The following is a 15,617-nucleotide window of genomic DNA, read 5'->3' as shown; positions in this document are numbered from 1 at the left end:
TCCTGCGGAAACCGTTAGTGTTTTTTTGCTATACTAATCGCGACACATTTGGCTAATTTTTCACTTAACAATTGTTCATTGTAAAGTAAACATCTCCTGAGGATGCTCCGGGTTTCGGAGCGAAACGTGCATAGAGGTTACATTGCCGAGGATCTGTTTGGTGTGGAGTATACGGATTGAAGTAATTATAAATTACACCATACAGATTCTCCTGCTGTTTGCGGAGTATAGCCCCATCCCTAGGTTGCAAGTTACGTCTATGCAAAAATTCGCCAAGATCACCGGGGATCGATTGAACATAAGTTTATTACCTACAATATATATAAAAAAAACTTTTGCATTTATAGTATTTATAATAAAGACTATGGGTTTTACCAAAAAGTACTTATCAAGTAGTCTGTTTTATTTTTACGTTTTTATTATTAATATATTAAACATATTATTAATTAACAAAACATAGTAAAGTTCATCATCTGCTATGGAGTAAAATAACTGCTCTCAACAAGCACTTTAACATTAACAGTATTTACTATGTCAGTTTATAGGGTTTGAACTCTTTCAACCAATTGTTGTACTTACTGTAAAGTCTTAGCGGCATAAACACTAACCAGTTCTAATAGACCTATAAATAATTCTCACAACAAGGCATTTAGTTTGGAACTGTAATTTCCCGGAGTATAAAGCAGTTCTGCTGCTCAGTAAACGTGATTGAAGGACAAACCAACAAACACACTTTGGTGTTTAAAAAAATAACTAGAGATAAATAGTCAATTTTTTAGATAGTAATAATCGAAGGCTAATGAACACGCACATTTCAAAAAGGAAACGAGGCTTAAATTTAAAAATATTCTAACTTGGGTCAAAAAAACTAATTATTGTACTGTGAAATTAACAAACATAGCTAACGAAAATTACAAAAATCTTTGATGTTATATTATTGTGCATATGATGTGTTATATAAAAGAGGTGTATTTGAAAAAATATGCGAGGTTTTGCCTTTTTGAAATGGCCTTCATTATATTAGACTATATTAAAAGCGGCAATATAATCATAGTATATCATAAGTTCATCCAGTCACGAAAGCTTGTCCAGAGAGATCGATTATTATTTGTTTTATCAGGCTGTACGCGTCATGGCAAAGGACGCAGGTGTGTACGCCGCCTGTTTTATTGCGCTTTGTATCTACTATCGCAATTAAATTACTTACGAGTCAGTGATCATTTTCCTTTAAAACGCCTCATATAGCAGTTTTATTACATAACAACTTTTTTTAATTTAAAAACCGGATACGGATGTTATTTCTGTGACAGACTGGATAGTAAAATAGTTAATTATAAGTTCTAGTTTTTAGGAATATGTACCCATAGGGTAAAACGAGGCTTTTTTTCTAAGATTCCGCTGTCCCCGAAGGACAACGGAGTCTATCCTGTATGTTCGCCTGTCCGTGTGTCACCAGGCAGTATCTCATTAACGGCGATAATAAGATATTTGAAATTTTTACAGATGATGTATTTCTGTCGACAAAATTATTAAAAAAAACCAAATTATAAAATCTTTATAAAGGCCTTAATACAACAAACCTGATTTATTTTTCTCGTTTTTGCTCGATATTCATAACGGCAACAGGTAGACGCTTGAAATATCCACGGAATATTTTTTTATATATTCACTTTAAAAATATATAATTTAATTGATATAAAATTAATATTGTATGGTAGTTATATTAAACCCATACCCCTAATAGGTTTCTAGTGATATCGTACCGAAACGCTACATCGCTTGACGACACGTCGTTGTCGATAGAGTAGTAAGTAGCTTGACGTTTCAAAAGTGCTTATAAATTAGGCCTCCTTGAAATAAATGAATTTTGAATTTCGAATAGCCTAAGCTGAACCACCATTCATTTCTTCATTGGTTGATATAAAATTAAACATGAATTTTATACACCTTTAAGAACTAAACTATTACCTATGCATGCGTGAATTTTGAATTCTAGTACAAACGTTGCACTGCAAAGGTTCTACCAGTCACGAATGCTGCGGCCAGACGAATCGATTATTCGTTTTATCGCAAATCGCGGGACGCAGGTGTGTACGCCGCCTGTTTTATTGCGCTACGTCTCTACTTTCGCAATAAAATCACTTACGAGTCAGTGATTATTTTACTTTAAAAGCGTCTCTGTATGACATAACTGAATTGTTTTTAGTGTTCCGGCGCCAAAACGAACTAACAAAAAAGTAACCCGACTAAAGGTGATTGCAGCCTTGTTTTATATAGTGGTTATAAGGATTTGTCTACATCAAGAGCATTAAAATCTAGTCTACGCTGAAACCCATGGCATTTACAATTGATTTTATAGAAATCGGCAATATATCGCAAACTAAGCAAACTTAGTACTCAATGCTTTTCAATCAGTCGAATAATTAATAATAATAAATAAATATACTACGACAATACACACATCGCGATCTAGCCCCAAAGTAAGCGTAGCTTGTTTTGTGGGTATAACTGATGAATAATTTTACGAATAATATACATAAATACTTATCTTAATATATATAAATCTCCTGTCACGATGTTTGTCCGCGATGGACTCCTAAACTACTTAACCGATTTTAAATTAAATTGGCACACCGTGAGCAGTCTGCTCCAACTTAAGAGATAGGATAGCTTAGATCTTTAATTATAGTCGCAATTTTATTTTATTGCAAATTTTTTGTCTTTAATTAATTGACAGTCACATGTTATACATATATATACTACTATACTCATTTAAGGCTTAACGATACTGAATACTTTAAAAACAAAATCAAACGCAGACGAAGTCGCGGGCAACAGCTAGTATTATATAGATAAAGACCCGGACACTGAGAAACATTCAAGTTCATCACAGAAACATTGTCCACTTGTCGACAATTATTTATACTTTAACCAAATGTCAATGTCAGAACCCTCGGTGCTCGAGTCTAACTACAAACTTACCATCTTTCAATATAAATTCAAATTCAAATTCAAAATTCATTTATTTCAAGTAGGCCTAATATAAGCACTTTTGAAACGTCAAGTCTGTCTGTTTGTAGTGATTCTACCACCGGTTCGGAAGGCAGATTCTACCGAGAAGAAGCCGGCAAGAAACTCAGCAGTTGCTCTTTTCCAACATCAACAATTTACATTTTGCATTTTAACATTCATTTTTCTATCTTGTGAGAGCTGAAAGCGGAGCTTCCAAGCAACCTTGTCATTAAAAAATTCATCAATTGTATAGTAACCTCGCTGTAATAAATGTGTTTTAACAAATTCTTTAAACTTGTGCATTGGCAGGTCCAAAATCACCTTGGAAATTGACCTATATTTGAACCTACTGTTACTTTAATGGGTACGCTTATTTTCATTTCCATGTGATAATATTTGTTACACCTATTTGGAATGGTGTGATGGCTAGTTACCATCCTACCGACAAAGACGTGCCGCTAAGCGATTTAGTGTTCCAGTGCGATGTCGTGTAGAATCCGATTAGGGGTATGACTACGATACTCCCTAACAGGTTAGTCCACTACCATCTTAGACTGCATCATCACTTACCACCAGGTGAGATTGCAATCAAGGGATAACTTGTAAAGGAATAAAAAAACCAATTCAAGACTACCATTTAAATAAATACGTTCTTTACAATGCGAAATACTCATTAATGGTAACCAATACGAATAGTTTTCCAATTAATTCAGTGAATAGCTTCCTTCACAAATGAGTAATTGCTTGCAAAAACAGATAGGTAACCACTTGAGACGAGGACGGAATTCAGAATTGCGGTCATATTTGCAAAAGCCAAATATAAACTGAATGCCGATGGTGTAGAGCCTCTCAAGAATAATTAATTAGTCGTCTGTTATATCTCGGTATTTCACTTTGTTTGCGAACCTGGGCTCTGATTCCCCGTGGCATTGAAATCTTAACCACACACTAGATACGACGAATAGCTTACACAGGCGATGCAGGCAGGGAAACTACTCAATTAAAAGCACCAGTAATATGTCTTGCTTAAACATCCAGTATACCTAAAAGAGCCAAACCGCCGAATACATCATGAACTGGCATCGTTCGGGAAGCTACATTACTATTTTGGTCCAAAAACTTGTTTTTTGTGGCTAAAGGGCAAAATAAATATAATAAATAAATATACTTCAACAATACACACATCGCCATCTAGCCGCAAAGTAAGCGTAGCTTGTGTTATGGGTACTAATATGACGGTTGAATATTTTTATGAATAATATACATAAATACTTATAATATGCAAATAAACACCCAGACACTGAAAAACTCATGTTCATCACACAAACATCTTCCAATTGTGGGAATCGAACCCACGGCCTTGGACACAGAAAGCAGGGTCGCTGCCGACTGCGCCAGTCGGCCGTCAAATCTTTAAACAGTGAGTATTTGGTCCGAAACGTGGTTGCTAACTCAAATGCCACTCAAATAGATATCGAGATAGAGTATTTCTACGTGTTAAAATAAGACATCCGAATAAGAACTAAAGCTACAAAAACAGTTTAATGGGTTGCAAACCAAAAGACACGTAGCACAGAGGATCGATTGGGATCCTTAGGTACTGGAGTTGTGACTATGCACTTGAAAATGCATTAGTGTTAGGCCCATCAATGGGTGGACAGACGATAAGTGTGTCGCAGGAAGACTCTGGGCATGTGAAGGGAAGAGAAGAAGTGGTGTTTAAATCATTAAAAATATACTACGACAATGCACGCATCGCCATCTAGCCCCAAATTAAGCGTAGCTTGTGTTATGGGTAATAAGATAACTGATGAATATTTGTATGAATAATTTATATAAATTCCTATAATATACAGATAAACACCCAGCCACTGGAAAAAAATAGCCTTATCCTCAGAAAAGCCTCAGAAAGCAGCCCATTGAACCAATCGACTGTCAAAGTATTACAAAAGACATAATTGCCAGTAGTGGATGATGAGGAACCTTGGGTATGCTCAGAAACTTCATTAGAAGTTAACCTCTCTTGAAAGTGACCCGTGAGCCATGGTTTTCTTATGTAGTGATTATGGGTCTTAGGATATCTATGTTACCTGCTACCATAACTTTAATCTTCAAGGCATAAGTAAAGTAGGTACTTGGTAAGCGCTCTCGGACCTTGACCTCATCATTGCATTCCACCTTCAGTCGCCAAGCGCTTATATAAAAATATTTCATAAAAAACCTTGTGACCTATAGGTCACAAGGTATATAATAATATATAACATATAACATATATGTCCATCTTCATAGCACAACTGACAATAATTTGTAGTTGAGAGATTCTTCGCTCTAAGTTTGAAATGAGTCGTTGTCTGCAACTAGTTGGTTCCGTAGGTACGTGTGTAGGTACACACACTTTAATAAATTAACGGTACTCAAGCGAACACTATATATAAGAGCAAATAGGTGACAAGTGACTATTTAAAAAGTTTATTTGATCATTATATTATGGTTGCCAAAAGCTATAATAAAACCATAACCAATTCATATTTTAGATGGATTTCATTATGCAAATGCGCTGAGAGCTTTAGGTGCGTGAGCCAAGGGAGAAAAAAAAGCACTGAGACTGACGTCCAATCACAAGGTTCTCATACCAAATAAGTGAAAATTTTATTTATATAGCACCGTTTGAATCTGATGTAGCTTGCAAATAGTCAAACAGGTGTACACCACGATAATGTTTTGAAATTTGCCGATATTTATTTTGATATTTATTTATATCGATATTTGCATTTTAGTATAATATTAATAGTATAATATTTTTCGTTATTTGTATTTTAGTATAATATTAATCCTTGTGCACTTTGTGTTTTTTTTATGTTAATTTTAACTTTGAGAATTTAATAAAAATCGACAACTACTCTTAAGAAATTTTCATTAACAACGAAAATCTTAGTTGGTAAACTTTAAAATTCATGCAATTTCATGAAATATATGAATATATATACAGTTATATATACGGTGAGTTAGCAAGTTCACAGCTGCTGATTATTATCAGTACCTAATTAAAAATGTAGCGGAAACTAAATGATAAATTGCAACATCAGACGGAAAGTTTCTTCACTGCAAAGTTCGTTGCAATCGCAAATGAGCTTATTCCCTACGGCAGCAGCGAGCTCATTAGTACGAGAAATTTCCGCTGAGGCGACGACCAATGTACGCAAAACTTCTTTTTAAAACCAGCAAACTGAAAGAACAAGAAAATAACTCTTAAAAATAGTTCTCGAAAATGTAAAGGTCAGTTGGGGACAAATCGAACTCTAGCATCAAGGGGTTCCAGTTCAGAAAACTTTAAAAATCGAATTGCTAAGAAAATAACTATCATAAACTTTATTACCCAGTGAACTTCGTGACACTTAGACATCACTAGCACGCCATCTCTTAAAATAAGTCCGAAATGGATATTCCTAAAATTTTTAAAATCAAAATTTTAGGTCTAAAATTTTGTTTTTAAAATTTTTTGGCGGTTCCTTTGGGGTTTTCCTTATTTTCTTCTTTTAAATCAGGTTTTAATTGAAGCAATCGAAACAAGAAAAATATTCAAATTTAGGAAGGCTAGTTTAGCTAGTTATTAACCATCTCGGCAACAGCGAACCGCATTACTTGGTTTGTTACTTGGGGATTATTGCTGATACCTATAAAACTGTACTTGGTTGAGAAATTGTTTTATTTATCTATCTTGTAATTTTTATTAGGACTATCTGTGTATCTATAACTCTATTGACATAACTTTTTAAAGGTATTTCACAGGAAAGGCTAAAACAGTTATTTATAAAAACCTTTTTTAAAATGTGCAAAAGGAGGTTTACCGCCCATATATAGGTCCACTATATGACTATATCCAACTTGACTTTTAAACCAAATTAATAATTTCAAACATTTTGGCTCCTCTTGCAATGAGCAAAATGTTTAATAAGTTTTGCTTGTCAGATAGAAAGTTGTAGAAATATTGTTCACAATAATCCCAAATTCCAAATATTAATAGTTATTTCCTTAATATGCAGAGACAGATGGTCAATATCCCACCAAAATATGTCGTTTTTAATGTCTGTAACACAGAACCCTAAATGTATGTGACGGTTAATAACATAATAGCTGTTGAATTAAAAATGTGATTGGGAATGATTGAATGATCAGCATTCATCATCGTCAACTTTTTTATTTTATATTTATGAACACGTAGGTATGCCTTTAAGATAAAAGTCCGTAATAATATTTCCCAGCGGTAATAAATCAATTAGTCCTGACGTTAACCTAGTTTTGCCAGTGCTCTGACTTTGTTTTTATTCAAATTGTACTTACATGATAATATCATTACCATTATCCCAAATAGCCTTCTAAAGTCCCACTGCTGGGCGCAGGAAATAATGCCGTTGACCTACTATGCTCTTTCAATGCTATTTGGTTATCACATGTTATTGATAATAACCTACATTGAGGTGGACATCACAAACTTAAAGCTGTTACTGAAAATTTCTGGCCAGATAAGTTAAATGTCAAATTAAATTACTGGCCCGAACTGGCCGGCCTTAGGAATCCAGGACGCCGTGGTCTGTAGTCAAACACGTTAGCCAGTATAGCTACAAAACTCTAGAAATTCCTTCAGGGTAGTATTCTCACGTCGTTAGATTAATTAAACATTCATTTAGTACTATTCACTCACGACTCAACGAGTCGCGAAGCTGAAGCGTCAATGAGCAGGACACAAAGCTCGGAGAATGGATGGACGCTGGGGTCCCAAGGTGCTAGAGAGGCGGAACTTGTAACGGCAGCGTTGGAAGACCCTCAACGAGGTGGACAGACGACAGCAAGCACGTCGCAGGGAGTCACTGGACGTAAGCGGCACAAACCCATGAAATTTACTACCTACAAAAGACCTTTGTCCAGCAGTCGATGTCTATCGGTTGTTATGATGATGATACTATATTCAATAATAACTGCCATGATTTTATGCAGCAGGTGTGGCAGATTCAAACTCTTCCATTAGATTCTTATTAAATATAATACAAATGCGAACTGAAACTAAATGTACCTACGTAGCAGTTGCACTAAATGTAAAAACTTATTGATTTATATTGCGTTTTCACGTATATAGAGTATCTGTAAAAAAAGTATTAAGATTCGTAAAGATGCGTCTGATGTAGATACCCTTCCCACTTACATGTAAGATAGGTCAACAAAAACATTTCTGGTATAATAATAAAATTGAATAGATCAACAAGACTCTCGAGACGAGTCCAAACATAGACTTATTAGTTTCCGCGTACCATAATTTTTCATAACCTTCTATATATACCTAACTATACACTGGTACTAACTGTACCTGACCCTTTTTCACTATGGCTCAATCTTGCATTGAATTCCTATCCCGGGAGAACTTAGGGATACAAAACACAGACTGCTAATAGAAAGTCGGCCACATACAAGCAAACAGATGAAGCAGTACAAGCATGTTTCCTTTTGGTATTTAAATTTAATTATTATTGCAATAAATCCTATGTAATAAATAATAATGATAAAATAGTAAAAGAATATTTGTAATTTCAGCTTTAAAATATAAATTACTTAATTTTGTTTACACAATGTTGCACTCTATGTATAAAAACTTTTTAAATCAGTACGTATACCTACATAATTTTTGAAACTGAGAGCTCGAGTAACAAAAAAACTATGATACCTATGGGATAAAAGCTCTAAGTAACTTTTATATGCTACTTATAAAAAACTAGGTAGGTACCTCTATTCAAAGTAGGTACAAAATTTTGTAATTAACTCAATTTAGAACGATTATTACCCGAACTAACAAAAGCAATCCCGATATTAATTTTCTAGTATAATATTTAAATTCAAGCAAAATTGCCTTACGTACGTTGATCCTAATGAAGTTATGATGCAGACAGCTGCTATTGATGTAGCAAAATGTAGAGGTACGGGCTACTTTATAAGATTTTCTAACTTATATTTCATCTAGCTCCTAGACGCCGCTGCTCGTAATATCTTGTAGTTGCTTTAAATAATTTCAAAGTAATAAAGAATTTAATCATAATTCCTACCTAGTGGGTAGTGGACTTCGAATTCACTCTCGGAAGGCCGAATTCGAATCCCAGCGTGCATCTCTAACTTTTCTAAGTTATGTGTGTTTTAAGCAATTAAAATATCACTGGCTTCAACGGCAAATAAAACATCGTGAGGAAACCTGCATGCCTGAGAGTTCCCATCATACTCTCAAAGGTGTGTGGAGTCCACCAATCCGCACTAGGCCAGCATGGTGTGCTACGGCGTTAACCCCTTCTCATTGTGGTAGGAGACCCGTGCACAGTAGTGGGCCGCTAATGGGTCGATCTTATGAAAGAATTAATTCATTATTCCTACCTATTGGGTAGGACTTCGACGGGGGCCGAGTTCGAATCGATAATAATGATATTAATTATTCAAAATACCATCACATTTAAAGAAACTCGATGGGCAATACCAGGCAATTTAATGGCAATTTTTTGTTTTTTTTTTTTATTTCTTAACGTTGTTCTTTATGTACCTATCCGTTTTTTAATTGTTCCATTCAATTCCTGAGTTTTATTATTGTTCAGGATATAAATAAATATCTCTCGACGTATATTCGTAAATGTCATTTATTTATATTTCTAATGAGTTAAAGAAAAATAACTTTATACTTAAAGATAGAAGCTGGTTGCGCTAGCGTTTACCTCAACTTAGTAGCAAGCAAGAATTACTAATTAGGTCGAAACTTCATCAGCAAAACTAACATGGCGGCCGGCTTGTTAGCAACTACGTATTATCCTTTGTATTACAGACTAGCAATCGCCCGCGACCTTTTCTGCGTAGAAATTCTGACTAACCGGAATTTTAGCTAGTCCAATACGCTAAACTTCCTCACGCAAAGTTCAATGAATTTAGACTAACTTTCAAAACATAGCACTTTCTTACAATCTCTCTGGAGAAGCGGAGAGTTCTGTGGTTTTTAGTTGGGGATCCCGGCCAGTTTGGGAATTTATTATTTCAGAATTTTCTCTGGTCTGGTTTAATGGGAGGCTTCGGCCGTGGCTCTTTACCTCACCACTGATAAAGACTTATCGCAAAGCGATATAGCGTTATGGTACAATGACAAATAGAAAGCGGTTAATATTATAAAAATAATTATTGTATTCATCGCTTTCTATGGGAATGGTATGGATTTACTACAGAAATAATAGCCATAGCCACAGGTGAGCCCGCGACCGTTTCATCATCTTCTGGATAAAATAGCTTTATAATGGGGAAAGATTTATTAAAATCAAGTCAGTGGTTTCAGTATATCGACTAAACAAACAAAGGAATCTCTTCTCTTTGTAATCTTAGTACAAAGAAAAGAGATTTTCTGTCTATGAAATATAAAAAAAAACATCGTTTCGCCAAAAGTTTCACAGTTCTCAAGTAAAATAGCTACAAATTACATAAGATTTAAAGTCGAATTTAGTCGTCTGCCGATACTATCCGCAACAAAGTTACCGTAACACTATCCCAATGAAGCTATGTTGCAGACACGTGCCGGTGCAAAATGAACAACTACTTTGTGAGATTTTCAAACTTATATTCAGCCTAGTTTCTTAGAGACGCCGCTCGTAATAGCTTGTAGCTGCTTCAAAGAATCTCAAAGTAACGCACAACTCCAACAGCTAACTAAGCATACCGTCCGATTAGTTGGAAACTATAAACGATTACCTACCCTTAGTAATATGGAAGACTCAAGATAAACAAGCCACCTACGTATCATGTCAAGTTCAGATACCTATTTCTTGAAATAGCGGTACAGTCACAACGAACAAATTGACTCGACGTTTCAAAAGTGTTTAAAAACTAGGCCTAATAAAAATAAAAGAATTTTTAATTTTTAATTTTCGTTTTTTTTTAGTATTAGAGTTTTAGAGTCAGTCCAGTTGTTTTATTTCACTCCTTGGGAAGTCAGGTTTATAGAGTACAGACCCACAACACTGCTCTAAAGCAGGTTGGTGGGCTTTAATGATTTATTTTATAAAATGATCACTTTAATAGGAAGGAAGAATTTCTTTAATAGTCATGAGAATAAATGATTACTGCTAAGAAACTAGGTATTTAGCTTCAATAATACTGTTAATTAATGAAAGATCTAAGTGCCATCCTGAACATTGTGGGTATTGAAGTGAATATCTGAATACCTGGGCCTTCCATTGTTTTTATATTTTTTTAGCACACGCGTAACGTGTAATGTCTACCTAAATAGTTTACCTTTTAACTAAAGATATACAAAGTGTATTAAACACTTTGTTTACCTTTAGTTTTAAATCTTCACCGATAGACACTGCTTCGCAACGTCAAAGTTCCCAACTAAAAACTTTATCTGCAAACTAGCTACAAAACAGCCGGCTGACTTGGCAGCCAATTATTTAATGTCTAATAAGTATTATAAGTGAGCTATCCGTATTTTCGCTATAAATATTTGTTGCTTCCTTGATGTGTTATACCATTTTCAGGGACCTATCACCACCTATTTCGTCACAAAAACATTTTCTACATCTTTAAATTTCAAATCTTCATGGATAGACACTGCTTTGCAACTTCAAAGTTACGAACTTAGAACTTTATCAGCTAACTTCATGCCGTATTCAGGTATTTTTTTAGCAAGTTATCCCTTGACTTCAATCTCACCTGGTAAAAGTGATGATGCAGTCTAAGATCCTAGCGGGTTAAACTGTTAGGGAGTACGGTAATCATACCCATTCGGTTTTTACGCGACATCGCACCGGAATACTAAATCGCTTAGCGGCACGTCTTTGTCGGTAGGGGGGGTAACTACCCACGGCCAAAGCCTCCCAACAGACCAAATATTTAATCATCTGTAATTATTATAAGTCAAGCGATCCGTATTTTTGCTAAAATAATTTTTTTCTTGCTTGATATAATATAATCCCACTTAGAATCCCACTTTCACTAAATGACAATAGTATCGTGATCGTGTTCGAAACTTTGGTCTTTTTCTTTATAATTAAACCAGCTTTTATAAACTTAAGTTTATTAGGTTAGTAAGAATTAAAAAAAATAAAAATAAATAAATGGGATTTTAAAGTTCTAACTTTACCATTACCTTTTTTTCTTAATCACCTTTTAGTTTTATGATCTTTTCGTTTGTCTAACGCTTATTTAACATTATGGAAATATTAATTGATTAAAAAAAAATACATGAAAAAAACATTCAATATGTAATTAAAAAAAATATTAAGTATCTCTTGTCTATATTGAGAGCTGTTTTAAGTGATCATCAATTTGTGATTTGACTATTAGTTTTTTTAGAAACTATAAGTAACAGGGGTTGCTTGTCACATGAACATTTTATTTTCTCTTAGCTATAAAAAATATTATTATTTAAATCGTACATACCTCCATCAAGAGTTGCAGTAATATCAGCTCTAGGTTCAGGACCATCACTACTCCTGCCTGGTGAAGTAGCGTCGGGTAAAGGAACCTCTTCCTCTGAACTGTCAGCAGGATCCAGTACATTCCTATCACTGGTGTTGCTGTTGCCACCGGTTCCTATTTCTGCGTACGTCCCACTGTCACTACCATTTTGCACTGACCATTTTAATGGTGAATCGATTTTGCCGTTAGCTTGGTTCTCTTTGTTATCGTCATCTGGTGAAGACACTGAGGGGAAAACATCAATGTTAGTTTCATTAATCAAATGTTCAAACTGATACCCAGTTCAACTGTAACATGGGGTCAAATAACTGTTATCAACTCATTACCGGCCCACTACAGGGCAGAGGCCTCCTCTGACAATGAGAAGGGGTTAATGCTTATTGGTGAATTTCACATGCCTCACGGTGTTTTTCTTCGCCGTCGAAGCAAGTGATATTTTATTTGCTTAAAATTCGAATCGATTCGATTTCGGCCCCCCGAAAGGGAAGTCGAAGTCCTACCCTCTGGTTAAAATATAAGAGAGTATTCACTATTAAAAGATAAAAGAGTAAGATTTACTTTGCTTTTATACTTCCTACTTCTCATTAATAGTTAATATCCAGAAAAATAACAGTAATCTGTGTTGGCAAAAAACCAATATTCGTCGTTAATAAGATAAAGATAATACTGCTATAACGTATTTATCTTAAAGCAATAATTGTACCTCACAGTATTCCAATATCTCACTTTTATTATTCGCAATAGTACCTACAAATAGAAAAAGTTAATACAAACCGATAAAAGGATTATCTTTGCCGTTCTTAATGGAGAGCCTCGTCGATCTATTCAACGTGCCCTCTTTATCCCCATTCAGCGATCCGTTGCGAGGTTTGTCGAGGGTGCTGATGAGAAGGCGGCGCTCGGGAGGGATGGGTCGCGGATCATCGCTCCTGTCGAGCGCGGAGCACGCGGGTGTGATGAGGGGGTCAGCCGGTTCAGGCTCCGCATCTACCTCCACCCTTGTGCCGACTGACACTTGCTCGTCGACCATCTTGCGTAGTTTCGCCTGGACACCAAAAAAAAATATTCCTCGTTTCGTTATGTTTATTTCATTCTCAGCTTAAAATCTTTAAGGTAAGCCCATTATCCTTTCAGCCCAGTTCTCCTTTTTTTCTGGTCTTAAGCACTAAGACTTCGAAAAATTTTGCAACCTACTCCCGTCTGACCAAAATGAGATATTTTATTTCCTTTACAGAAATTCTCAGCGCCAACATGGAGTTAGGAAATTCATGTTGTTCAAAATTTGATTTAACTTTAGGTTTTTGTGAATTTCACGGATCACCCCGGTTACAGGGTACATTTTTAGATCCATAAATAGAGGTGGTTTTCTTCAAGAAAACTCTTAGCACTGAATTTCCATGAAGTAGAATTGCTTACGTACCCAAAATAGCTGTAGAAGAGTTTTACTGTGTAAGCTCCTGATTCCTAATAAAATAAAACGGCTAAAAATCATATTACCAGAACCATTCGCCAACGATTCGATGGTAAAAACTTATATCTAACAATATGTGATTGCTGAGTTGAAATTATGAGAGGCGACAATACATTTCGTGCCCAGATAAGCTTTCAATGTCATAAGATACCCAAGGCATTTTGAAGTACATTTTGTAAGCACTGTATACGTTAAAAATCACGCAATTTCAAGCACGATTGCGCATTTTATAACTAATCGTCTACCCCGTCGTTAACATTTAATCGTTAGTTACATTACCAGGGCAATAACTACTACTATAAAATTTTATGCTATTATTCCATTAATGCCACGATGGTATGGAGGTTAGCTTGTTCGACTAAAGATCACGAGGTTGAGGGTTCTATTACTTCACTCTGCTTGGTTCTCCTATTACCTAGCTAATAACTTTTAATCGCTTCATTATTTTGCCCTCGATATTCGTTGATTTGGAAAAATCTATATTATATCGGCGTTTCATTAAATTCACGCAAGTGTAATGACATTATTACGGATTGCGGAATACTGTTTTAGTTTTCAATAAATTATTCTCAATCCTTAGAAATCCATATTTTATCCTGCCATCCATATACTTATACATATTCACTTCCACTTTATTTACAACTGACGGAAAATTATGTGATATATTTGTTTCACAAGCATCGACTTGACGTATCTGCTACAGTTACACTTATGCCTGAAAAATCTACAAGTATGTCTGTATATTATGTGTATGATTAAAATAAGTCTTTATATATAAAAACAAATTTTCGGTCCAAAATAACATTCAAAGATACCGATGACGTTATTTCATATTTATTTTGGATTAGAATTTTATTTCGCGATGAAAAAAACATTGCCCTATTCAGCAAGCCTCTTTTGTGCCGGCAAAAAATTCCCACAACCAAATTTCGTCGCTTTACAACGGATGAATCTCCTGAGCGACATAAAAGGTTCAGAGCTATAATATCCATTGAATGTAAAAAATGGGCGTTATTTCATTTTATATCCAGGTCACAAACCAAGCGTGTGTCTAATATTACGGATGCTGAACAAAAACAATTTCGGTTTACCTCATTTATCCGGGAAATTATGAAGGTTCTATTTTATACAAGCTCATCATTCCTTAGCCCTTTGACTATATTTACAGAGCTATTCACGTGATATTCATGAGTTATTTGGAAGTCAAGATTACGTTGGTATTCCATTTTGGATTGCTGATATATTTTTTCTTAGTACGTAGTTATTTTTATTGATCCGTATGAAAATAGTAAAAACAATCTTTGACCAAGACCGCAATATATTTTTTCAGTTACTAACAAAAAATTAACTTTAACTTTTGAATAATTATAAATTCGTTATTTGTGCTTTTTATATTTTTGCTTTTATTGCAAAAACTATATCAGTTTAAAAGTTTTGTTAAATCTAATCCATTTGCAAATTCTAAACGTAGTTTTTATTTCTACTAGTACTGCATAGTTTTTGTCATATCTAAGTATCTCAGTATCTCCTTGCCTACTTGAAAAAAATAAATTTTGAATTTGAATTTGAATATCATAAAATATGCCATAATGCCATTTCTCTTATCTCGAGTTTGCATAGTAGAAAAACTGAAATAAATAGTTCA

General features: G+C 34.8%; 1 protein-coding gene across 7 annotated transcripts in view; it reads right to left on the bottom strand.

The window, feature by feature from the left end:
• Positions 1 to 15,617, bottom strand: part of LOC120628855 (kazrin) — a 176,642-nt gene that overhangs the window by 42,035 nt on the left and 118,990 nt on the right. For all 7 annotated transcript variants that reach the window (XM_039897496.1, XM_039897498.1, XM_039897497.1 and 4 more), the window contains exons 4-5: positions 13,276 to 13,546; positions 12,463 to 12,726 (exon numbers count right to left, since the gene is read on the bottom strand). In XM_039897496.1, coding sequence (XP_039753430.1) covers positions 12,463 to 12,726; positions 13,276 to 13,546 — 535 coding nt within the window. The remainder of the gene's footprint in view (positions 1 to 12,462; positions 12,727 to 13,275; positions 13,547 to 15,617) is intronic.

Source organism: Pararge aegeria, chromosome 13 (assembly GCF_905163445.1).
Source record: "Pararge aegeria chromosome 13, ilParAegt1.1, whole genome shotgun sequence".
Classification (NCBI taxonomy): Eukaryota; Metazoa; Arthropoda; class Insecta; order Lepidoptera; family Nymphalidae; genus Pararge; species Pararge aegeria.
The sequence above is the reverse complement of the archived record's forward strand: the minus strand, read 5'-3'. Positions and strand labels throughout refer to the sequence as shown.